The following is a 26,888-nucleotide window of genomic DNA, read 5'->3' as shown; positions in this document are numbered from 1 at the left end:
GACTTTCACCAATTCTGAATAATTTCCTGTACAATTTACCGTCAGAAAAGCACATGTTTTTCAATCATGGCAGCTTGAAATCTTCTCGATACAGTTTTATGGGCCTACCACAAGGCTCCTGCCTAAGCCCCCTCATGTACAGTTTTTACGTCAATGGTATGGATGATTGTCTAACTAGAGACTGCACGCTGAGACAACTTGCAGACGATGGAGTTATTTCCATCACGGGTACTAATCACGTCGTTCTGCAAAAGTCGTTGCAAGATACCCTGAACAATCTGTTCACGTGGGCCCTCAAGCTGGGTATCGAATTCTCTACGGAGAAAACTGAAATGGTCGTTTTTTCTAAGAAGCACGAACCCGCCCAATTCCAGCTTCACCTATCCGGCAAAACGATCCAACACTCTATGTTATTCAAATACCTGGGTGTATATTTTGATTCTAAGTGTACCTGGGTGTATATTTTGATTCTAAGTGTACCTGGGGGAGACACATTGCGTATTTAAAACAGAAATGCTAGCAAAGAATCAATTTTCTCCAAACAATTACCGGAACATGGTGGGGTGCCCATCCAGGAGTCCTCATTCAGTTGTACAAAACAACGATATTATCAGTGTTAGAATATGGCAGTTTTTGCTTCCGATCAGCTGCCAGGATTCATATTCTCAAGCTGGAGAGAATACAATATCGTTGCGTATAGCCATGGGGTATTTGCATTCGACACATACGATGAGTCTCGAAGTCTTGGCAGGAGTACCCCCGCTTACTCTTCGGTTCACAGAATTATCCTACAGATTTCTCATCCGTTGCAAGATCATGAATCCATTGGTGATTGATAACTTCGAAAATCTACTCCAACTGACTCCTCAGTCAAGTTATATGTCTTTATACCATGAGTACCTTACCCGTGCACGTGCACCCTTCACCAGGCATCTCCAACCAAGTTTGCTTCCCATACTTCTGCAATTCCTCTGTCATTTTTGATCTGTCCATGCGACAAAAAATCCGTGGAATCCCAGATCACCTACGCTCCGATTCTATTCCGCCGATATTTTCGGCAGAATATGGGAAAGTTAGATCTGATAAAATGTTCTTTACTGACGGTTCATTCATAAACGGGTCCACTGGCTTCGGCATCTTCAATGAAAATTCCAGTGCCTCTTTCAAAATCAAAGATCCTTGTTCCGTGTATGTCGCTGAACTGGGTGCGATATATTACGCATTAGGGATCATTGAAACACTGCCCATCGACCACTATTTTATTTTTTCAGATAGTCTCAGCTCAATAGAGGCAATCCGCTCAATGAATGTTGATAAACGCTCATCTTATTTCCTAACAAGAATAAGACAACTATTGAGTGTTTTGGTCGAAAAATTATTCAAGATTACCTTAGCATGGGTTCCCTCTCAATGCTCGATTCCGGGGAATGAGGAAGCGGACTCTCTAGCTAAGGTGGGCGCTTTAGAAGGCACACTTTATGAAAGGCAAATTGCTTATAATGAATTTTTCCACATTCCTCGTCAGTATACGCTCGTAAGTTGGCAGCGCATGTGAAGTGGTGATGAGTTCGGTCGTTGGTTACACACGATTATCCCTAAGGTCTCGACGAGTGCATGGTTCAAGGGATTGAATGTAGGTCGTGATTTCATTCGCGTGATATCTCGGCTTATGTCCAATCACTACAACCTAAACGCGCATCTCTATCGCATTGGGCTCGCAGCAAACAATCTTTGTGATTGTGGCGATGGCTACCACGACATCGAGCATGTTGTCTGGTCGTGTATCCGGTTCCATGCTGCTCGCTCTCAGCTCTCTAGAGCACTGAGAGCACAAGGCAGACAATCGGATATCCCCGTCCGGGATATCTTAGGTAGCCGGGATCCTGATCTTCTGCTTCATCTATACCTGTTTCTCAGGAACGCCGATGTCAACGTTTAATGATGTTTCCTTCGTTGTTTCCCCGTTTCATATCCCTCCTATCCGATCGATAAACTTTTACTTAGTCGCGGCAATACATACACACACTCTTTACAGATGCACGGGCCGAAGGTTGTGCAGTCCACTGATCATTCAACAAGAGCCAAAGGTTGTACCGCTCATGACAACTCTACACGAGCTGATGATTGCGCCGGTTAGTGACCTTTCTATCCTGGATTCCTCGAGTCGAGAAAGACGCACCACGCTAGATATGGGGTACAGACTAGGGGGGCGTTGCTGATTAATGGTCAGCTGCATCCCAATAGGAAGTATCCCGTGTCGGGCACACGTACAGAGCATCGGAGACTGCAACATACCAATTATGAGAACACTTGTAATACTAACCTCGAGCCAACCGCGAGTAATCGGTTACATATTACTAACATAGTTGTAAGACAAAAATTGTCAAAATATTGGACTCCCGGTCCCGTCAGGCTAACGCCACATGTGCCTTAATAAAATATATATTTTGGAAAAAAAAACAAATCTCATCTTTCAAAAAAAAAAAAAAAATAGGCACTTAGTCCCGAGGCCATGTGAACTATAAAGAGCAGATACAATCAATAATCACCAAAACAAAATCTTTCCTTTTCTTAAGTGTAAAATTTTTTGAAGAAGACTAGCTCATTGCCTTCAATTTGATATATCGATTATCTGAATCGATTTAGTAGTTCAAAAGTTATTATTTCTTTTAAAAGGGGAAGAAAATTATTTTTCGAACCATCGGTTATCTTTAAGCAATCCTAACTCAAAAGAAGAAGAAGAACACATCTCTGATTTTTTTTATATGTTATGTAAAAATTCACATTTCATGAAAAAATATAAATATATAGCGCCTTTGGTCCCGAGACCATGTAAACTATAAAAAAAACAACTAATACAATCGATTATTACGAAAACAAAATAAATTTATGTCAGTATTCTTTACCAGCTTATTGGCTTCAATTTGATATTTCGATCGTCCGTTTCGATCCAGTAGTTCAAATGTTATGAGTTTTTGAAAAAAGTCATTTTGGAAAAAATGGAAAGAAAGCGGTTTTTCGAACCACCCTAAAACCGAAATGGTTACCCTAACGAAGAAAATGGAAAAATACGGGTCTAATGTTTTGCGATAAGGAACAAAACTACCAATTTTCACGAAAAACTGAGAACCACTATGTCGGTTTGGCATGGGGTGGCTGATTTATATCATGGTTATATACACAATGCTGATTGATTTTCTATAATCTCACCGGAATCACTGTTATTTTGTTTCAAGTCACTTTAGAGCAAGAATCAATGTTCCTCAAGTTACAGGAAAACTTACAGGCAAACATTTTTTGTGTGATTTTTTATGCGACTTTTTTGTGCGATTTTCTGTTCTTGTGCGGTTTTTTTGGGCGATTTTTTTGTGCGGTGTATGTAAAGAAGCATATTTGACGAAGTTATCGTCCATTTAGTTTTTTTATGTGCATATATTTCATAGCAAAAAAACATATTTGCATCTAAATTATTCACTTCTCAAATCATTCCCATCCTTCCATCAAATGCTCTATATTGCGTATGACATAATTTCTAATAGCAACAAGTTTCGACATGCAACTAAACGCCCAACACAGCCACACTCAACCGAAAAGGCAAACTGTCCCATCGCAAAGCAGGCAAACAAAAGATAATCGAACGGTGAACAGCGTGGATTTGAGTTATTTTCTTGTGTAAACTTTTTTTATGCGGTCCCTATCTACCGCACAAAAAAAAGTTTTTTTTTCAAATTGTGTACCGAACCTGATTTTTTAAAGCTATTGGTGAAGCTTTGTACGATTTTTTATGTGTTTTTTTGAGCGGTCCCTATCCCTCGCACAAAAATGGTTTGCCTGTAATTTCGAAAATAATGTTTAATGCAGATTAAAATTTTTTGGGGTGCATGAATACCCCAAAAAATTTTAATCTGGCAACTGCTCGAATAATCTGCTACTTCATCGAAAAACATTAGACCTGTATTATTTAATTTTTTTTATTAGGGTACTCATTTTCATTTTTGGGTGTGCCGAAAAATCATTTTTTCCCACTTTTGCCCAAAAATGACTTTTTTTTCAAAAATGCATGACTTTTGAATCACTGAACCTCAGAACATTTCAAGAAAAAATATAAAAAAATATAGCGCCCTCTAGTCCGAAGTCATGGAAACAATGGAAAACTGCTACAATCAATAATTACGAAGATAAAATACATTTCTTTTGCCAAGTTCAATATTTTACTTTTGTCAATACAATGTTTCAATAAACGGCCAGCCAGCTCATTGTCATAAATTTGATATATCGATCATCTAAATCGGTTCGATGGTTCGAAAGTTACGAATTTAAAAAAAAAAGTTATTTCTGGGAAAAGTGGAAAAAAATGGTTTTTCGGACCACCCTAATAACCCTAACAAAAAAAAAAAAAATACGAGTCGAATTTCATGCCAACTTGACTGACTGTTGGCAGTACTATCTCAGATAGCAGTTAAACGTTGTGGGTGTAATGACATGGGTCATTTAAGCAACTTTGTATACTTGAAATATTCGAAAAATAATCAGACTACTTTTTGGAAAAAGCCATTTTTTTCATAATTTTTTACAAAAATTAATAACTTAAAAACTTTTATACCTACAAAATTCTTGTCAAGAATGAAATGTAGGAAATTATTTAAACTTTCACAAAAAATACCAAAAATTTTTTGGAAAAAATTTCGCTGACAAAAAAGTTATTTTAAAAATTAAAATTCATTTTTCTCAAAAACATATTCTTTTTAAATTTTAAAAATATATATATATGAATAGCCCTTAAAATTTCCAACAAGTCGTCCATACATCGGAAGATGGGCACTTTTACAGGGAAAAAGTTTTTCGGACAACAACTTTTTCATGTTGTCAAGATATCGATATACTGTATTCGACAAGGTTTTAGATCTTGTTAAAATATAAATTTTTGTCGAAGACATCAACTTCCTATCTTTTATAGTTATTGGAATATAAGTCATTTTTGTATGAAGACTCCTGAAAAAAATAACGTTTTGCTCGTAACATTTTTGTGTGTAAATACTCACGTTTGACATGTTCTTGACATGTTTCTAAATAGAGAAAAGTTAGCAGAGCATGTAAATTGCGATAATTTATACATAAAAATGTTACGAATTAAACAATAATAGTTGTTTTCAAAGAAAAAAAAGAAAAAGTTGTTGTTCGAGCAACTCTTTCAATGTAAATGTGCCCATCGTCCGATGTATAAAAAACTTGTTGGAAATTTTAAGTGGCTATTTATATCTATTTTTTTGCAGAATTTTAAAAGCATATGTTTTCGAGAAAAATGAATTTTAATTTCCAAAATATTTTTTTTTCAGTTAAATTTGTTTCCAAAAAAATCTTTGATAATTTTTTATGAAAACCTAAGTAATTTTCTACGTTCTCTGACCAACTTTTTGTAGGTATAATAGTTTTTAAATTAAAAAAATAATAGTTTTTAAATTGTAAAAAAATAAGAAAAAAAAATTGTCTTTTTCTAAAAAGTAATCTAATTCTTTTTCGAATATTTCAAGTATGCAAAGTTGCTTAAATGACCCATGTTTTTACACCCACAACGTTTCACTACTATCTGAGATGGTGCTGCCAACTCCTAAGACGAGTTGGCATGAAATTCGTCACGAGTTTAATGTCTTGCGATAAAGAACAAAATTACAACTTTTCACGAAAATAGCAGAAGCACTATATCGGTTTGGCATGGAATGGATGTATATTAGGTGCCAATGAATGTATGGGAAAAAAACGACCCTAAAATTTGAAAAAGTTACCCTATACGATATCTCGAAAAAACATCCTATGAAATTTTTTAGCTCAATCGGACCTAAGAGAGAGTGGCGCAAAGCGGGCAAAGTTTGAGTTTTTTGAAAATCGAAACATCACCCAAGGGGGGAGTAAAGGAAATAGTGGTTTTCGGAAAAAAATTTTAGTGCCAAATGTCTTAAAATTGCATGAAACTTCGAGATCTACCGTCATCACGAAAAAAAAGTATGTCAAAAAAAATTTTTTTTCGGCACTTGGTCGAGTGTCTTTCTTAAACATTCGATTTTTGACAAGGGTCGATTTTTTCCCATACATTCATTGGCACCCTAATATATATAAATGAATTTCTGACTGGCTTTCTGTCTGATTCTTATGGACTTGGAAATTACTGAACCGATCGGCGTGAAAATTTGTATGTAGGGGTTTTTGAGGCCGGGGAAAGTTTTTATGATGGTTCGAGATCCCTGTCAGGGAGCGAAAAATCGAAATCGGATGGTTCAATTGAGTTTATCATTATCAGCCTTATAATGAAACATATCCTATCATCATTGTTTCTCATAAATTAGTAATGTTATGCTTAATGCTGGCGTAAAAAGCATATTTTTAGTTTCTCCATTGTAAAATCTTATCAAATTGTTTGCTCTGGCTCCAAGTTTCGCTCGCAAAAAATAACTTTTTTTTAATTATTTGATGTGAAATTGTTTAATCTTAAAACTCTATTCATGCAAAATAAATTTGATCTCTGTTCCAAACTGAAAAAAAATCGTAATCAATCGATTTCAATATATTAGGCTCAGATATCATCAAAGCTTCAATCTTTAAAACAAAAAGGGCTATAAATCTTGCAAGCAAAGGTCCACATAGCCAAAGGCTAATTTACGAATAACTTCATGTGAATATCTTGTAGCCTCTTTTGTCGCAGCATTCAAAAGTTTGTGTATCAATTGTGCACATCAAAAAACACCTTTCTTTATTATTCTCTTAGCTAGTTTTGCCGACAGTCACCGGTCAGATCATATAAAACGCACTGTGAAAATGTACAAAAGAACACTTGAACACATATATAGTAATGCATCTAAATCCGGACGCTTAAGCGCTTACAAATATAACTTCAGCTACTAAAAACTATCGACATATCATAGAATGAAAAATTAGCGTTCCTATGGAATAAGAAGGCCTTCATCTAAGTTATGAATCACAGAATTCCACAAAATTATGTTATATTTGTTCAAAATTTCTAAATTTCTTTCATCGTGTCGTGATTTTAAATTCGGAAACTTTTTTAATCATGCTTTGAAATTTTGACACTTTTGCTTTTAAATCAGGATCCGTGTTTTCTTTGCAATTCTTTGAAAGAAATTAGTTTTTGATTATTAAAGAACTTATTAATGGGTGCGTCATAAGTAGCGGGACTAAATGGAAACACGTTTGGTACAAAAGTTTTTTATTAATTTAATTATGTGATGTGTTCTCACAAGATAACCACTACAAGATAGCGCGATATATATACACGACGCGATTATCCGGAGTATTGATTTTTTTTCCACTCCGGATAATCGAGTCTAAAAAGAAAACAATTTTCTCTCGGTAAACATAATACAATTATGATTTGCACTTATTTATTAAACGGTTTTATCTTGGTTGACCGTTTGTATGTTTGTGACTTTGTAACTTTGTAACTTTGTTTGTAGTGTTGTACCACATTAATAGAAATTTAACTCCCTTCCTGTTGACCGATTGACCTGAAATTTAGAACACATCTTAACCCCTGGTGTCATTATAAAACTGCGTATTCCGTGATCTTGAAAATCAAAGATGACGGCCGCTGAAAATGGCGGATTATGTACATATTTTCTCAAAATCCCATCAATATGGATTTTCCCAAAACCCCATCGATATGGGTATCGAATGAAAGGACTTGACCAATAGAACACAATTAGTTCAATTCTCACTCCCGACATTCTTCCAAAAATGGCGAACCAACCGAAATGTGTTGAAAGTCACTATAATAGAAAAAAAACACAATTATTTATGGAAGGCGTCGTGCACAAATTAAGTAACACTAAAAATCCGAATGTTGGACCCCCTCCCCCTCTACGTAACGCAATTTCCTATCTCTAAAACACAGAAAGTAACGCAACCTCGACACCCCCCTCCCCCCCTTATCGCGTTACGTAATTTGTGCACGACGCCGAAAATGTAAATCAAAGATGGCGAACGCTACACAATGGCGGATTACATATTTTCTCAGAACCGCTTCAATGTGGTCATCAAATGAAAGGGCTTGACGAGTAGAGTTATTTATGAAAAATCCAAGATGGCGGCCGCTACAAAATGGCGCATTACACATTTTCTCAGAACCCAATCAATATGTATATCAAATGAAAAGGATTGACTAGTAGAATACAGTTATTTATGAAAAATGCAAATCCAAATCGGCTGCCACAGCAAAATGGCGCCATATATTTTTTTTACAACCCCCTCAATATGGGTATCAAATGAAAGGGCTTGACTAGTAGAATACAGTTATTTATGAAAAATGTAAATCCAAGATGGCGGCCGCTACAAAATGGCGGATAACATATTCGCTCAGAACCTCATCAGTATGGGTATCAAACGAAAGGGCTTGACTAGTAGAACACAGTTATTGATGAAAAATGTAAATCAAAGATGGCAGCCACTACAAAATGGTAGATTACATATTTTCTCAAACCCCATTAATATGGGTATCAAATGAAAGGTCTTCATTAGCAGAATACAATTATTGATGAAAAATATAAATCAAAGATGGCAGCCGCTATAAAATGGTGGATTACATATTTTCTCAAACCCCATCAATATGGGTTTCAATTGAAAGGCAGTGGAGGCGATCTGGTGTAGTGGTAACATCCATACCTCTCACGCAGAGATCACGAGTTCAATCCTCACTCCCGACATTCTTCCAAAAATGGAAGTAAAAGTGACGAACCAGCCGAAATGTGTTGAAAGTCACTATAATAAAGAAAAAAAAATTGAAACTGACTAGTAGAATACAATTATTGATTGAAAATGTAAATCCAAGATGGCGGCCGCTATAAAATGGCGGATTACATATTTTCTCTAAACCGCATCAATATGGGTATCAAATGAAAAGGATTGACTAGTAGACAGTTATTCATGAAAAAAGGAAATCAAAAATGACCGCCACTACAAGATGGCGCTAATTTTTTTTTCAAAACTCCATCAATATGGGTATCAAATGAAAGGGCGTGACTAGTAGAATACAGTAGACATTAGAATACAGATTCGTCCTATGGCTGTTCCATTCTTTGTGATCTTAGGATTTTACGTCACATCTGTGAATGTTCGATGTTGCTGCAAAAAGCTTCGTGTCTGTCTGCTATAGAAAGACAGTAAAGCTGAGCACTCTCATGTCTTATTAACGAAATAAAACACACTTTACATCGCCATCTTCGGTATATTTTTGTTTTCCAAGTTGAAACAAAACGTACGAGTGCTTCCTACCGGAGATATATCTTCAATAATATACTTCTAAGATACATATCTCTACATAATAGGAAACCGATATCGTACACTGCTACAAGTCGCTTCAATTTATGTAGCCGCCACCTTCATGCAATACAGGAGGGGTGGGGAAACCCAATTCACTTGGGATCATGCGATAAAATCTCTGCAAATGGGATCCCCTGTAGCAGCTGCAGCAGTGCCATACTTTTACAACGAGCACCTTTTCTTATTTTCCATAAAACAACTTTTGAAAGGACGTATTCATACACCCACCCACAGACAGACACACACACACGAAGCTTCGATTCTTCACATCTCTTTTTTCCTTGCTCCCCAGGCGAAATCTGGTGGAAAATCTTGCAGCAACGTCACGTATCGTCATGACAATTGAGCACACATCACAAAAAGGTTCCTGCTTCCACTGGCGGCGGGAGGGGTTCAACGTTTGCCAGAAGCTGAACTGTCACAGTGGCACATAAAAAACGAAATGATTCGTAGCGAGAAATTGAGTGCAAGGTTCCACTGATTTATTATACTCGGTTGAGCATGCACCGGAAAGCTCTGGGAAAATTAGAGGTAATCATTGATAATTGGCTACTCACATACGGTCCGATTATAATGAGAGAAATATCCAAAAGAACCATTCCTGAACACATCGTCTTTCCTTTTTCGATTCAATGTAAGCAATAGCGAAACAAGTTTGAGCCGATCTTTTCGATTAGGTCTATCTGCCGTAAAATTCTTCAATTTCAACAGAAAAACGAGGAAATCGAAAAATTGAAACTGGAAGACGATACGACAGGCGTTGGAGTTTCTCTCTAATTAGATCTATCCTCCACGCACTCTGAACTTTGTGAGGTCCCTCTTGATTTTCGTTCCAAGCACAGCTTGCAGAGCAACGGAAACCGAAGCCGACTAATTTGCTACGAAAACTTTCGGGCGAAGTTTGATTGAAACAATGCGCCAAAGTTTTGTCTGACCGAACCTCATTTTTTTTCTTCCCTCAATTTTCCACGAATCGGAAGAAACTGGTAAAAAGTTAATAAAATTCGAACCACATGGAGTGAAATACGTGCATCAGCTTATTCAAATGTGTCCGAGACAGTTAAAGCCGTCAAGTTGTTTTTGAGTTATTAATCGGAAAGTTAAATTTTTACCAGTTGAAAAGGAGGGGGGAATTGAACTAGTTGGAAGTTAATCTACGATCCAACACGGATCCACCATTAATTGAAGGTTAATTCAATAGGGATACAAGATGTGTTTCTCTCGAGTTTTGATAATCCAGTGGGAAATATAATTTTCGAAGAGGGTTGAACCTTCAAAGGATCTTAAATTAATCAAATTTATCAAACCAGAAATACACAGCATATAATAAGCTGGTTGAGAAGTTTGCGGTGCAAACCCTATGTGAATTGGTCGAATTGAAGTACAAAAGCAATTCTTTTGATTTTTTTGAATTCAAAACAAGTTTCTTCATTGGAATTTCAAACTTTTCGAAATAATTTATTATTTTCGCTGAGTGGGGTTTGGAATGAGTGAAGCATAAAATTGAACATATGCAACTAAGTTGCAATGTACATGCAAAAACACACCAATGCACTCACAATTAGTAGCAATTCTCCAAGTCCAACACTTATTACACCACCCCTAGACGTGGGTTGGAAGGTTGGAAGGTGAAGAACGGCAAAAATGGATGTTCCGTCAGTGAAAAAGATCACAAGCGCGTAGTTAAGCAGTTTAGACGTGATCCGAGAAGTTCGGTCCGGGATGTCGCCAATAAGCTGAATTTGTCAAGTTCATTCGTCCAGCGGACCAAGCAGCGGGAGGGCCTGCGTACATACAAGGTTCAGAAGGCTCCTAACCGCGACGAAAGGCAAAACATGGTGGGGAAGACGCGAGCCCGGAAGTTGTACACCGAAATGCTGACGAAGCCGCATTGCCTGGTAATGGACGACGAAACCTACGTCAAAGCGGACTTTCGTCAGCTGCCGGGCCTGTTGTTCTTCTCCGCAGAGGACAAATTCAGCGTTCCGGAGGAGATTCGCAAGCAGAAACTATCCAAGTTTGCCAAAAAGTACATGGTGTGGCAAGCGATCTGCTCTTGCGGAAAGCGGAGCGCCCCCTTCGTGATGACCGGCACGGAAAACGGGCAGGTTTACCTTGAGGAGTGTCTACAGAAGCGCTTACTACCACTATTGAAGCAGCACGAGGGCCCGACCATCTTCTGGCCGGATCTCGCTTCGTGCCACTATTCAAAGGACGTGTTGAAGTGGTACGAAGCCAACGGGGTCACCTTCGTGCCAAAGGAAATGAACCCGCCCAACGCGCCGGAGCTTCGCCCAATAGAGAAATATTGGGCGATTATGAAGCAGGCCCTACGGAAGAACCCAAAAGTTGTCAAATCGGAGGCGGACTTCAAGAGAAAATGGATTTCTGTTAAAAAAAAACTACAACCTGACGTTGTACAGAACCTTATGGACGGGGTAAAGAGCGTTTTTTCCGTGATGCAATTTGATGTGACACAACCTTTAAAGAGCATCTCACATGTTCTAAGTTCGTCAGCAAAAAACAGGAAGTGGGTTATATCTATGGTTACGTAGGACTATCGTTGATTTAGAGATCATTTGTATGAAGTTGAATCTGAATTCATTCTGAATGAATGAATATTTGGAGAACTTCGAAAACGATTGCGTTACGTTGGAGGCACAAGGTTTTATGCATCCAATATTGGATACGGAAATATCCTACTGATGGGGAAGAATAATCTTCAGAAGCTATCCTGTTGATTGCGATTGATTGAAAAATCACAAAACCTAATGTATTTTTTTATATTTTTTTAAATTTTTTTTTAAAGAGACTTTGCACCTAATGTATTTGGTCACAGTGTTACATGGATAGAAAACATTAAAATAAACTCTTTCATATGAATGTAATTTTAAATTCCCAGAGGAACTGGCAGATTATTTTCAGTAACGATTAGATATTTTCACATTTTCCTCGATACTGGAAGCCCACCAGTGGTTAATGCTAACTCGATAACCATCTGTTAATAGCACTTGATTGAAACATATTTGGTCACAGTGTTACATGGATAGAAAACATTCAAATAAACTCTTTCACATGAATGTATTTTTAAATTCCTAGAGGAACTGGCAGATTATTTTCCGGATCTTTCTCGATCCAAACGGAAAGAATTCCGTGCGTGTATGTGTGTGTGTGTAGCGGCTGCTTCGAGATCTTCCCGGGGAACCGTTTGTAGCATCACTCTCCTCCTGATGGATTCCCTTCTGCCCTAAGGTGCACAAACAGACTCTTGGTGACACCGTTCATCCGCGCTTTCATGATAAATGAAGAGCTTCACCACAACAGCGACAACATGCTCCAATCGCTGTTCAATTAGAACTGAGTGGATTTCCGAGCGGCGCTCGCTTATATACCGATTGGTGATTTCAATAGCCTGTTTTGAAAGCAATTTTACGACTATTGAAACAAGTTTTTGGATCAGAAAGTAACAAGTATAGAACGCGTAGACATTTTATCTTTCGAATGAAGTGTTTATTCGTTCAGTTGTTTAGGAGCTATTAACACTCAAAATCTCGGTCTCCGGCGTAACGCTTTCGTTTTCGAAACTTTGATTTTACACCCCGGTATAGAAATGAAAGACGTAGTCCTACGTCAAAAAGTTTTGAGTTTTGTTTGAATTTTTGTTTTGAGTTTTGAGGAATTCCTTAACTAGAAACGAGAGATAGTTAATGAAAGCGGCACACGGAAATGACTATTTATTTATTTTTGCTCAACGTTTTTACAACATGGCCTGATTCACAATGTCTTGTGTATCTTTCATTGCTTGGTGTTTTTGTGATGTGGCTTGCAAGACCAAGCGCACAATCTCGTAGGAGGACCATCGTGATACTGTTGTTTTACGTCCCGAGCCTTCAGCGGCGTCAATTCGAGGTTTCCGGTTTTTTGTAGCTTTTCTTGGAGACTGACAATGGCCATTTGCTCTCATTGCTTATTGGCTTCTCACTACACATGACCCGAACGAGTATCGAACCCGAAGCCCCAATCTTGGCGAGCCCCACGCTAACCACTAGGTCATGGGAACCTCCCCTCGTGAGTGAGAAGAAGGTAACTAAAGAAGTTTGATATCTTTCCAGGAACCAGCATCACGCCAGTAGACATTGTCGATGGCAGATTTATAAAAAAAATCTTCATATATAAACATTTCCATCGCACTTCTAGGTGGATTGACACTATTTTCGTAAGCCAAATAATCATTAAAGACACTTACATGTTGTTAAATTATCTTGAAATTATTGAGAAACTTATTTTTAAACATAATTCTTAATAGAAAGTAATATTCACTACTTTGACCCATTGTCACCCTCTAAGGGGTGAGATTGGGTCAACTTTTATTTTATCATTTTTATAATAATTCAACAACTCCCCGAACGCTCGTAAGCTCATCATTAGAGAACATATCTACGTAATCAGAATTGTGTTTTACTCTAATTTACGATAGTTATTCAACAAAAAGTTCGAAAACTACCCTTTTTTTTAACCCATTTTGACCCCCATCGACGGTAGTTCATACCTGCAAAATATCGAATTCTAGTTGAAAGATATAACTAAAACTGATAATAATGTGATAGAGACAGGATCTAGTAAAAACCAGAAGTTCGTCGGAAGAATTTAGAGGTCAAATTGTTTAATAGACAACTATTCAATATGTTAAAATAAAAATTGTAACGTGAATTTGTTTATTCAGTGTTTTTAATAACAATAGTAATAACATTAAAATTAACTACAATTTTTGAAAACATTATTAGATTTTTATTATATAAATATAATAAAATATAATTATATAAAATACTCCGGACTCGATTATCCGGAGTATTTTAGTTTTGATCTTTCTTATTTTTAGATCGGAAATTTTGAATAATTTGTATAATAATTCCATATTTAATAATCAATATGGGTATCAAATGAAAGGGCTTGACTAGTAGAACACATTTATTTACGAAAAATACAAATCCAAGATGGCGGCCGCTACAAAATGTCGGATTACATATTTTCTCAGAACCCCATCAATATGGAAATCAAATGAAAGGGATTGACTAGTAGAACACACACTGAGAGAAATAATTAGTAAATATAACGAATTTTTTGGTAAATACTACCAATCTATAGTCATTTTCGACCGTACTAATAAACACATATGTCAAGCAGAACCATGATTCGGAAGCCCAATATCGGCTACATTTTCTCGCCGAAAATGCACGTATCAGAATTATATCCTTATTATACCTCCGTATTGCCTTATGGGAACAATGAAAATGGTTAATACGTGCTTTTCTCACAAGTTTTCATATATGACAATATCCAAGCTTACTAATGTTATCGAGTAAAATATACTAATCTCTGGTAGGGATGCGGGTTTGTTGACAATATGTACAAAAAATTTGTACATTCTACTAATTTTGCATTACCAAATGTATTTAGTAGTTTTCGACCGAGGATTTTTCTAAGGGCAGTTATTTATGAAATATTCAAACCCAAAATGGCCGCCATAACAAAATGGCGCCATAAATTTTTTTTTCACAACCCCATCAATATGGGAATCAAATGAAAGGGATCGACTAGTAGAACACAGTTATTTATGAAATATTCAAACCCAAAATGGCCGCCATCTCAAAATGGCGCCATATATTTTTTTTTCACAACCCCATCAATATGGGAATCAAATGAAATGGATTGACTAGTAGAACAGTTATTTATGAAAAATGAAAATTCACAATGGCCGCCACCACAAAATGGCGCCTTTTTTTTCAAAGCCTCATCAATATGGGTATCAAATGAAAGTGTTCGATTGGAAGAACATAGTAGGTCAGGAAAAATCGAAATCCAAGATAGCCGCAGTTCCCAAATAAACAATCACTTTTTAATGGTTTCATTCAGCTTGCCCTGTTTGTATGTATGTTTGAGTGTTTGTAGGGTTGTCCCGCATTAATTGTTTGACCCCGTTCCTGATCACTGATTGATCTGAAATTTGGAACATACCTTTAATTCTACTGTCATTATAAAACTGCGTATTCCATGATCTTGGAAAATTCAATTTGGCCGCCGCTAAAAAATGGCTGAATGGCTTGACTTGGAGAATACACTACATTATGAACAACATAAATTCGAAAAGGTCGCCGCCATAAAACGATCGACTATGTATTTTTTGCAATACCCTCAATATTGGTACCATTGAAATTATTTGACTTATAGAATATAGTACATCTTAAAAATATTCCGAAGAAAGTTAGGTAAGAAATAAAAATTTAAAGAAAAAAGTTGAATGGTTTTATTGTAGAGAAGTGTACTAATGATACAGATAATTTACTAAAAACTAGAAAATAAAATAAGTAAAAAACTTTTTAAGTTAAAAGGTTTATTGTACTAAAAGCTAGAAAATAATTAGGCAAGTAGCAGTTAGTAGTTATCACATCCGTTCCTTCATTAATATAGGACAATGATGAGATTAAAAAAAAATCGTGGGGTATATGATGAAACAACTAACTGTGGATAATGGAAATCTACCTTTTATTTCTAATTTTCTTCGGAATACTTTCATGATGTACTGTATTCTATTAGTCAAATCATTTCATTTGATACCGATATTGAGGGGATTGCAAAAAATACATAGTCGACCATTTAGTGGCGGCGACCTTTTTGAATTTATGTTGTTTATTATGTTTTGTGTTCTCCAAGTCAAGCCATTCAGCCAATTTTAGCTACGGTCAAATTGAATTTCAAGATCATGAAATTTAAGATCATGAAATACGTAATTTCATAATGATAGTAAAATTAAAGGTGTTTTCTAAATTTAAGATTAATCAATCAACAGGAACGGGATAAATTTTCTAATAATGTGGGACAACCCTAAAAACATTCAAACATACATACAAACAGGTCAAGCTGAATGCATCCATTTAAAAAGGATTTGGATTTTTCATGATCTGCTATGTTCTACTAGTCGAGAACCGTTCTGAATCATATTTATAAATATAAAATTAATATCATTTATAAATATAAAATTAAAATCACCATTGCTTCTTTAGAGTAATACCTTGGTTTCTCTATTATTTCATATGAGAACTACATTTGAATTATAACATAATCGGCAAAAATCTGACAACACTACTCATTATCGTTTGTGTTTGACATTTGCTTAGCGTGAGCACGTAGAAATTCTACCCGTTCATAAATATTTAAATTTCTCCTGTGTTTCATCAGTTCTCATCATCGTTAACAGTCTACTGTGATTGCTTGGTAAGTGTTTCGCAGTTGATTATAAAATATAGTCGAGTGTAATGTAATTTTCGTCGAAAAAAATACAAAATAAAGTGTCCGAAATTTGAATTCAATCTGTCCGAAATTTGATTTAGTGTCCGTAGTTTGATTCTTATTCGCTTCATTTGAAAAGCATTTTATTCGATGACTTTTTTTTTATGTTTTCGATCAAATTGTATTGGCGGCCATTTTGGATTTGCATTTTTCATAAATAACTGTGTTCTACTAGTTAATCCCTTTCATTTGATATACATATTGAATGGGGTTCTGAGCAAATATGAAATCCGCCATTTTGTAGCGGGCGCCTTTTGGATTTACATTTTTCATAAAAAACTGTGTTCTACTAGTCAAGGCCTTTTATTTGATACCCATATTGATGGTTTTTTGGGAAAACCTTTATTGATGGGATTTTGAGAAAATATGTACATAATCCGCCATGTTGTAGTGGCCGCCTTCTTGGATTTTCAAGATCATGAAATACGCAGGTTTATAATGACACCAGAGATAAAGATGTGTTCTAAATTTCAGATAATTCGGGCAATAGGAAGGGGGTTAAATTTCTGTTAATGTGGTACAGCGCTACAGACAAAGTTACAATGTACCAAAGTTTCAAAGCCACAAACATACAAACGGGTCACGCTAGATAAAACCGTTTAGTAAATAAGTGCAGATCATAATTATATTACGTTTACCGAGAGAAAATTCGTTTTTCTATGATTCGACTAGCTGACCCGGCAAACTTCGTCCCGCCCAAAATTTGTTTTTTGTTATCAATACCTTCAAACATTCATGTTTTCTTACTATGAGCAACTATGAGCTATGTTATTTTTCGTGTTTGAGTAAATTAAAATTGAAATCATAAGTTTTTGGATAAAAAACCATCAATAACTTTGAGTAGGATTAAGATATTAACAAGTTCTGCATCGCAAAATGTTGGTCTTGATAAGTTCTGAAAGTCGTATGAAGACACTTTTGATGTCGAATTTGAAATATAAAAGTTAGAGCAAAAAAACCCGCTTTTTCATGGTCACCCTAATGCAACTCAGGAAAAAAGCGCTAATTCGATTATATTAAAAGATAGAAAAAAGCTTTGTTCTACAAAGTTATTTTAAATAATTGGGGCTACAACATTGTCGAACTATATTTATCTCTATCTATGAAGATAAGAAAGTTAGATTTTTTATTTCATCGACAGTTTTGGTCACCCTATTTTTGATAACATAAAAATGAGCGCTTTATCATATGTAACAACATTGTCGAAGACATTTTTTGTCTAAAGAATAAATATCTGCCACAAAGTTGTTTTTAAGTAAATTTCATTAGGGTAACCGTGAACAAAACGGTTTTTAACTCTAACTTTTATATTTAAAATTCTACATCAAAATTGTCTTCGTTCGACTTTAGACGACTTTAGACGAACTTCGTTCGACGAGCTTATCAATACCAATATTTTGCGATGCAGAATTTGTCAATATCTTAATCCTGCTCAAATTTATTGATGGGATTTTACCCAAAAACTCAAAACATACAAAAAATACGAAAAATACAAAAAAAAACAAATCTTCGAAAATCACATATTATATAGAGTGAAATTTGTTCTTTAAAATTCCATCATCAAATATTTTTTATGTTTGCCCCAGAAAGAATGGTAAGCAATTGAAGAGAGCGTATTTTTTGGGAAGAAATATCAATAACTTTGTGTGAAGTTGAGGTATAGAAAAGTTCTGCATCGCAAAATGTTTGTATTAGTATGTTCTAAAAATCATTCGAGGATAGTTTGTATGTAGAATTTGAAATATAAAAGTTAGAGTATAAAAACCGTTTTTTTCATGGTGATCCTAACGCAACATAGAAAAAAGACGCTATATTGTTTTTTTCAAGAGATAGAAAAAAAATTGTCCTACAAAGATATCTCAAATAACTGAGACTACAATATTGTCGAACTATGTTTACCTCTATCTGTAAAGATAAAAAAGTTATATTTTTTATTTCATCGACAATTTTGGTCACCCTATTTTTGATAACATGAAAATGTGCGCTCTATCATATGTAACAACTTTGTCGAAGACAGTTTTTGTCTAGAGAATAACCGTTGAGCTCTAAATGCTAATTTCCACTTAAATGCATCTCCTGGACCATTGTGCAGTGTTGCGTGAGATATTTTCCTTTTCAAACTTGGAACACGATGCTTATGAGACACTATTAAAAAGGATGACTGAACATATCAACAGCTGATCTATTCATAGAATTATGTAATTTCATTAAAACAAAATTTGGAAATGTCAAAGAATTTTCGATGGTAATTTTATCTTAGCAAGATGTACTATGAGTATTTTTTCCATATTTTATTTTCCAAACTATTGATAATGTAGTGAAAAAAGAAAAAAAAACTACGTTTTAGCTATTGCTCTTATAGTGCGCCTAATTATCTAATTTTTAATAGCAATGATACCATAGCATTGGTGATAAGGTTTGGGGCTGTTATTACGAATACACAAATACAATACAATAATAGATTTCAGAAAAATAAAAAAATAGAAATAAAAAATTGTTATCAAAAATTTGTTAGATATTTTCGTACCGTGCAGTTATCGAAATGTTCCGCAAAAAGATCACCAATATCAAAAAAACACATACACCAACAAAAAAATATACACATTAAAATATAAATTTAACCGTTAATGGGTTTGAAAATTCTTAAAAAAACAAATTTTAGAAATATTTTTTTTGTGCCGCGCAACACTGTTCCAATTCTGAAAAAAAAACCTATATCGAGAAAAGGCGTAGAAATACATTTAAATATGAATTAAAGTAGTACTGAATCTCCAAAACAAATCCAAAAACAAATTTCAATATTTCAATTTTTTTTTTGACGTAGAACTACATCTTTCAGGAAGGGTGCCGAATCAGAAAACAGGTCACGTTTTTATGAAATAAAGTTAACGTAAATAACTATTTTCACCGTGAACGAATTCTCATGATTTGCATACCAATCGAATCGGAAATTCTCTAAGATTTGTTTGATATGCTACACATTGCAATTCGCTAATCACTAAACGGTTTAAATACATGAAAACTGGAAGAACTTCCTTTTTCCCATACATTTGTTCTGCTGAGTTGTGTGCTAACCCTACCCGTATTTCGAATGCTTATAACTCGAACATTTTCAAAACTTCTAAATCAATGTGCATGGGGGAATCCGCTTTGCAAATACATGCAAATCAGGGGTATTTTTGGTGTTGAGTACTTTTGTACTCTCTTGTCGTTGTGAAGACCGGAATACGTTTCTCTAAGACGTAATTTTAAACCGAGAGTGAATGAACTTTCGCGGTTCGAGAACTACGTAAACATGAGATGTGCAATAATTTCAGGGGGAAATGTAAAATACAATGATTGTTTGACTAATCTTCCGTTAATATATTTTGGTAGTCCTAGGCATCATATCAAACGTAAAAGGACGTTCATCAAATTTATTTGTAACGAAGAACATTATCTATTACAAAAATTTCGATGCATTCTAAAATAATATTCGAAGTGTTAAACAAGTGGATTGCATAATATCATTGCGTAGTTCTACGTCGAAAATATGTGGTCGTGTCCTAGATATAGCCCCTTACAATTTTTAATTTTGAATTCTCAAATTAAATAACTCTTTATTTATCTTATCCTCTAATTCTTTCCCGCCGTTGCGATTGGATCTCAGTAAAGAGTATACTCGATGATTAACGAAATATATCGCCGGTAAGGGTTGGTTTTGGAGGAGTTCTCTTGGTCACCTTCTCAGGTTTTCCAAAAATGAAAATATTAAAAAAATATTTGCAATTGGAATTCTATAAAACATACGCACAATAAATAACGATGTATATTTTCAGTCTAATGGATTTTACAAAAAATCTTTCGTTTACCTTCTCAGGTTTCGTGAAGATATTTACCCGCCTTCGCGATTGGGGTCTGATAAAGTGAATGGTCGATAATACATCGCCGGTCCGGTTGGTTTTAGAAGAGTTTCCTCGGTTATCTTATCAGATTTCTCACAAATAACTCTCCACCGTTGCAATTGAAGTTCAATAGAAAATACGCGCGATGAATAACTTATTGGATCTTATTGGATTTGCAGAAGTTATCTCGGTTGCCTTTCAGGTTTCTCACAGTTAACTCTTTGCATTCGTGATTGAATTCGATAGAAAGTTTGTGCGATAAATAATATAATATTTGAACGGTTTTATTAATTTTACAGGTTTTCCGTCTCAGGATACCTAAAGATCTCTGCCGCGTGTTGAAATACAAGAATTTTGGAATTTCGTTTTGTTGTGTGGTCGATACTTCGCGTTAACATAATCACATCACTTACCTCAGTATCTGCAAAAAAAAATTATGCATTACTAGCGAACTAATCAAGCAAACGAAACCAAATTGGGCATACACTCCTCCCCCCTCTCTAAGGGGGGCTGCCAGACAAATGAAACACAAACTTCTGCATGACTCGAGAACTAATCAAGCACAATTTGGGATGTGAGGGTTTTTGGGTATGATAAATTATTTTGTGATGGTATGACACCCTCCCTCCTCTGGAATGGAGAGAAGATCCCATAAAAATATTACACACATTTCAACCAAAAATATTCCAACAAACATGACAATTGAAAATTTTCGGAAAACTCTGAAGGAAAAAGGGAAAATTCGGAAAAATAAATTCCCATATGTTCTACAATTACATCGTGACAAGCGTTGTTAGTCCATTTGATGTTTGCACTAATGAAATTGATCTTCGTTCGAAACTGGAAACGGATTTTCAGGTGATGAAACGCACTATGTCTTCTTCAATCTATACCAATACAAATGTATCTAGCCTTCGAAATATTCTAGCCTTCGATCAGAGTGGACGTGTTTTCAAATTGCTCGAAGCACCCGCGAATAAATTCAGTTATTTTGCAAACGATTCAGTTATATTGACCTAGTTTTTCACCCAGTGTAACGTATAAACGTAAATAAAAAATCAACATGAGTTGCGAAACTTGCTGTGATACCGGAATCAACGACAGTGTCAATTTGTGGAAATGTGCTGGCTGCCCGCGACGATTCCACGCCGCCTGCATCGGCGTACATCGCAAGAAGAGCGTTGACATTACGTCATATGTTTTACCGTGCTGTAACAAGTGCCAGAATTACGTACGCGCCGAGTTGGACTTTAGTGAACTTACCGAGCAGCAAAAAAAATTCAACGAGCAACTACAATACAATACGGAAGTGATCCATCGGCTGACACTGCAACAACAAAATGCAAGTGTTGTACATGAAACCGTCGACAGACTTGAGGGTCAGCTCGTCGATCTGAAAAATGAATTGTCCGCAAATAAAAGCAGCAATCTCTTTGCGGTGACGATAAAAAATCATATTACGTCACTCATTGACATCGCAATGAGTAACACGAAAGAGAATATAGCGGATTATATTAAATCAACGACGATGGAATTGAATCGCGATCTCAGCCAAATGCGGGAAGAAATTCAACAACTGGGGAATTTGTCACTGGAAATAGCGGCAAACATTAATCAAACCCCACAGGATAGTCAAGTCGAAATATAAATATTAGAGGAATTAAGAACATTGTCAGCCGTAATTATATCAACAGGAAACAATGTTGAACATATGCTACCACCTCCACCGGAGTCCTGTCCCAGTCTAGCTGATGAGTTGCGGGCGGAACTTACTCCTCCAGTTAATCCCCCATTTTACCCTCCAGAGAACTCAGGCTGGAGAATTTTGGATTCAACAAGGAGATGGAAGCCAGATTGGTCTGAGTATGATGCACGGTAACTCCGTAGAATAGAACAACAAGAAGAGGCAGATAAAGCCAGAAAACGGCGTAAACAAAATCGCCGATACAACAATAATAATAATAACAGATACAATGGTAGCCCTAACAATGGCAGCAGGAATAGGAATAATTTCAACAATCGTAGAAATAACAACAGCAACAACAATAATAGGAATAATCACAACATCCGTAACAACAACAACAACAACGACAACAACAATAGCAACCGTAATAACAACAGTAACAACAATCGTAACAATAACACCAACACCACCACCAACAACAACAACAACAACAACAACAACAACAACAACAACAACAACAACAACAACAACAACAACAACAACAACAACAACAACGACAACAACAACAACAACAACAACAACAACAACAACAACAACAACAACAACAACAACAACAACAACAACAACAACAACAACAACAACAACAACAACAACAACAACAACAACAACAACAACAACAACAACAACAACAACAACAACAACAACAACAACAACAACAACAACAACAACAACAACAACAACAACAACAACAACAACAACAACAACAACAACAACAACAACAACAACAACAACAACAACAACAACAACAACAACAACAACAACAACAACAACAACAACAACAACAACAACAACAACAACAACAACAACAACAACAACAACAACAACAACAACAACAACAACAACAACAACAACAACAACAACAACAACAACAACAACAACAACAACAACAACAACAACAACAACAACAACAACAACAACAACAACAACAACAACAACAACAACAACAACAACAACAACAACAACAACAACAACAACAACAACAACAACAACAACAACAACAACAACAACAACAACAACAACAACAACAACAACAACAACAACAACAACAACAACAACAACAACAACAACAACAACAACAACAACAACAACAACAACAACAACAACAACAACAACAACAACAACAACAACAACAACAACAACAACAACAACAACAACAACAACAACAACAACAACAACAACAACAACAACAACAACAACAACAACAACAACAACAACAACAACAACAACAACAACAACAACAACAACAACAACAACAACAACAACAACAACAACAACAACAACAACAACAACAACAACAACAACAACAACAACAACAACAACAACAACAACAACAACAACAACAACAACAACAACAACAACAACAACAACAACAACAACAACAACAACAACAACAACAACAACAACAACAACAACAACAACAACAACAACAACAACAACAACAACAACAACAACAACAACAACAACAACAACAACAACAACAACAACAACAACAACAACAACAACAACAACAACAACAACAACAACAACAACAACAACAACAACAACAACAACAACAACAACAACAACAACAACAACAACAACAACAACAACAACAACAACAACAACAACAACAACAACAACAACAACAACAACAACAACAACAACAACAACAACAACAACAACAACAACAACAACAACAACAACAACAACAACAACAACAACAACAACAACAACAACAACAACAACAACAACAACAACAACAACAACAACAACAACAACAACAACAACAACAACAACAACAACAACAACAACAACAACAACAACAACAACAACAACAACAACAACAACAACAACAACAACAACAACAACAACAACAACAACAACAACAACAACAACAACAACAACAACAACAACAACAACAACAACAACAACAACAACAACAACAACAACAACAACAACAACAACAACAACAACAACAACAACAACAACAACAACAACAACAACAACAACAACAACAACAACAACAACAACAACAACAACAACAACAACAACAACAACAACAACAACAACAACAACAACAACAACAACAACAACAACAACAACAACAACAACAACAACAACAACAACAACAACAACAACAACAACAACAACAACAACAACAACAACAACAACAACAACAACAACAACAACAACAACAACAACAACAACAACAACAACAACAACAACAACAACAACAACAACAACAACAACAACAACAACAACAACAACAACAACAACAACAACAACAACAACAACAACAACAACAACAACAACAACAACAACAACAACAACAACAACAACAACAACAACAACAACAACAACAACAACAACAACAGGAGCAATCACACTAACCGTAACAATAACAACAACAACCACAGAAACAACAATCGAAACAACCCCATCAATAGCAGGAATAACATCAATAACAGAGGTATACTTGGAAACATGGCTAGCGGTCAACACAGAAACATCCAACTTCCAACGGACAGAGAGCTTCTGGCGGCAGCGAAGTATCAATTCTCTGGGCTACCGGCTAACTATCGACCAATACAATTTGAAAGAAGGGAAATTCTCAACCCCTACATGGCACCCAACGTACCACATTGCGTTCAAGCGCATTCGTCCTGCTGCATGACTTCGGGAGACTCTACAGCTGCACCGTGCAACATATATTCATGCAGGCATTCGTGTTTTCTCCGGAATTGACGAACCCATTGGAGGATGACAACTCGCCACTTCCTGGCGTAAGGCAAGACATGACATCTTCTCAGGAGATGTTTCCATTAACGAAATCAGACGTCCCAGAAGATAATCAATTGTCAGCTTCACACCAAGGAGAAGTAGTAAGTTTTAACAATTTGTATGCCTCGTCATACCAAGTAGTAGATAATGAACCATCTTCCTCGCCTCAACAACTAAATGTAGTTGAAATTTTGATATACTGTCAAAATTTCAACCGTATGAAAAGTCCACTTAAAATGAAAGAAATCCAAATTAATGTTCTGAATTCTTCTTTCTCGATAATTATGGCCACAGAGACAAGTTGGGATGATAGTGTTAGAAGCGAGGAAGTATTCGGAAATCATTTTAATGTCTTCAGAGATGACCGTAATCTTCACAAATCCCATAAAAAATCGGGAGGCGGCGTCCTTATTGCTATTAATTCATTAATAAATTCAGAACATATTCCAACAACAGAATTCGACGAGTTTGAGCAAGTGTGGGTCAAAGCACTTATTGCTTTGACCCACACTTCTCATAACAACTTAGTTAAATAGCCGGTCTTGGGTTGAATCAAATAAACAATGTTCAGAATCGACAGAAATGCTTCTTGGATTTCTTGTTGACAAATATGACCGAAGATTTTTGTGTGACCGAATCATTAACTCCACTTTGGAAAAATGAAGCTTTCCACACAGCTATCGAATATTCTATATTTATAGATAACACTCAAAAACCATTTGATTATGAATTTGAGGAAGTCTCTGATTACACTAAAGCAAATTACCAATCAATTAGGTGTAAGCTTAACTATATCAACTGGCAGGATTTATTTAGAAGTGTGGAAAACATTGAAGTAGCAGTGACGACTTTTTACTCGATGATCAATGAAATTATAGAGCAGGAGATACCAAGAAGACGAAAAAGGAGAAATATGAACACAAAATATCCGATTTGGTTTAATCAAAGCATAAAGAATCTAAAAAATAAAAAAACAGAAGGCACATACATTTTATAAGAAATACAAATCTGACGCTAATCTCCAAAAAAATATCTGAACATTTGCGAACAGCTCAACTCAACTGTTAAAAGCGCTTTTGAAGATTACAGCTTAAAAACAGAGTCGGACATAAAATCTAACCCGAAAAGTTTCTTTAATTACATAAAAACAAAATTAAAAAGCAATGGTTTTCCATCACGCATGCACCTTGACGATACCGTGGGGAATGACCCAGAAAAAACTTGCAACCTCTTTGCAACATTTTTTCAAGAACTTTATATTGTAACAGCTGAGGAGGACCGAGATCGTGACTTCTTTGCATTTCTTCCAGAATTTCCATGTGATGTTGGAGTCAGAAAACTAACTTACATTGAAATTTTTGACGCATTAAATAAGCTCGATGTCTCGAAAGGGCCAGGTCCTGACGGAATTCCACCGGTTTTTATAAAAAAATTGGCATCTGAATTAACTCATCCACTTTTATGGCTTTTCAATACGTCATTGGAATCAGAAAGGTTCTCAAAAATATGGAAAAACTCTTTTCTTGTACCAATATTCAAATCCAGTAATAGATCCGATGTAAGAAATTATCGTGGAGTAGCAATTATTTCTTGCATTCCAAAACTCTTTGAAGCCATAATAAACCAAAAACTTTTTCAACAACTAAAGACACGAATTACGAATAAGCAACACGGTTTTTTCAAAGGACGATCAACAACAACAAATTTGCTGGAATTTGTCACATTCACTTTGAATGCAATGGATAATGGTAATCAAGTTGAAGCTCTATACACTGACTTCAGTAAGGCTTTCGATCGTGTTGATATACCCTTACTCCTTCTTAAAC

At 35.7% G+C, this 26,888-nt stretch overlaps 6 protein-coding genes across 8 annotated transcripts in view; all 6 read left to right on the top strand.

The window, feature by feature from the left end:
* LOC129768417 (neuropeptide Y receptor type 2) overlaps window positions 1–26,888 on the top strand; it is a 283,678-nt gene that overhangs the window by 42,960 nt on the left and 213,830 nt on the right. The gene's annotated exons all lie outside the window — the stretch shown is intronic.
* LOC129768421 (ataxin-8) lies at window positions 22,893–23,204 on the top strand (the record flags this gene model as incomplete). The annotated part of the gene is made up of 1 exon (XM_055770074.1): window positions 22,893–23,204. A coding segment is annotated over one exon (312 nt), but the record flags the coding sequence as incomplete, so codon positions are not given.
* On the top strand, window positions 23,235–23,576 carry LOC129768420 (ataxin-8-like; the record flags this gene model as incomplete). The annotated part of the gene is made up of 1 exon (XM_055770073.1): window positions 23,235–23,576. A coding segment is annotated over one exon (342 nt), but the record flags the coding sequence as incomplete, so codon positions are not given.
* On the top strand, window positions 23,589–23,930 carry LOC129768419 (ataxin-8-like; the record flags this gene model as incomplete). Its single annotated transcript, XM_055770072.1, has 1 exon — window positions 23,589–23,930. A coding segment is annotated over one exon (342 nt), but the record flags the coding sequence as incomplete, so codon positions are not given.
* LOC129768418 (ataxin-8-like) lies at window positions 23,943–24,284 on the top strand (the record flags this gene model as incomplete). The annotated part of the gene is made up of 1 exon (XM_055770071.1): window positions 23,943–24,284. A coding segment is annotated over one exon (342 nt), but the record flags the coding sequence as incomplete, so codon positions are not given.
* On the top strand, window positions 24,297–24,671 carry LOC129765887 (ataxin-8-like; the record flags this gene model as incomplete). Its single annotated transcript, XM_055766326.1, has 1 exon — window positions 24,297–24,671. A coding segment is annotated over one exon (375 nt), but the record flags the coding sequence as incomplete, so codon positions are not given.

The sequence above is a fragment of the Toxorhynchites rutilus genome, chromosome 2 (assembly GCF_029784135.1).
Source record: "Toxorhynchites rutilus septentrionalis strain SRP chromosome 2, ASM2978413v1, whole genome shotgun sequence".
NCBI lineage: Eukaryota > Metazoa > Arthropoda > Insecta > Diptera > Culicidae > Toxorhynchites > Toxorhynchites rutilus.
Note: the sequence above shows the minus strand (reverse complement) of the source record. Positions and strands in the feature narration are given on the sequence as shown.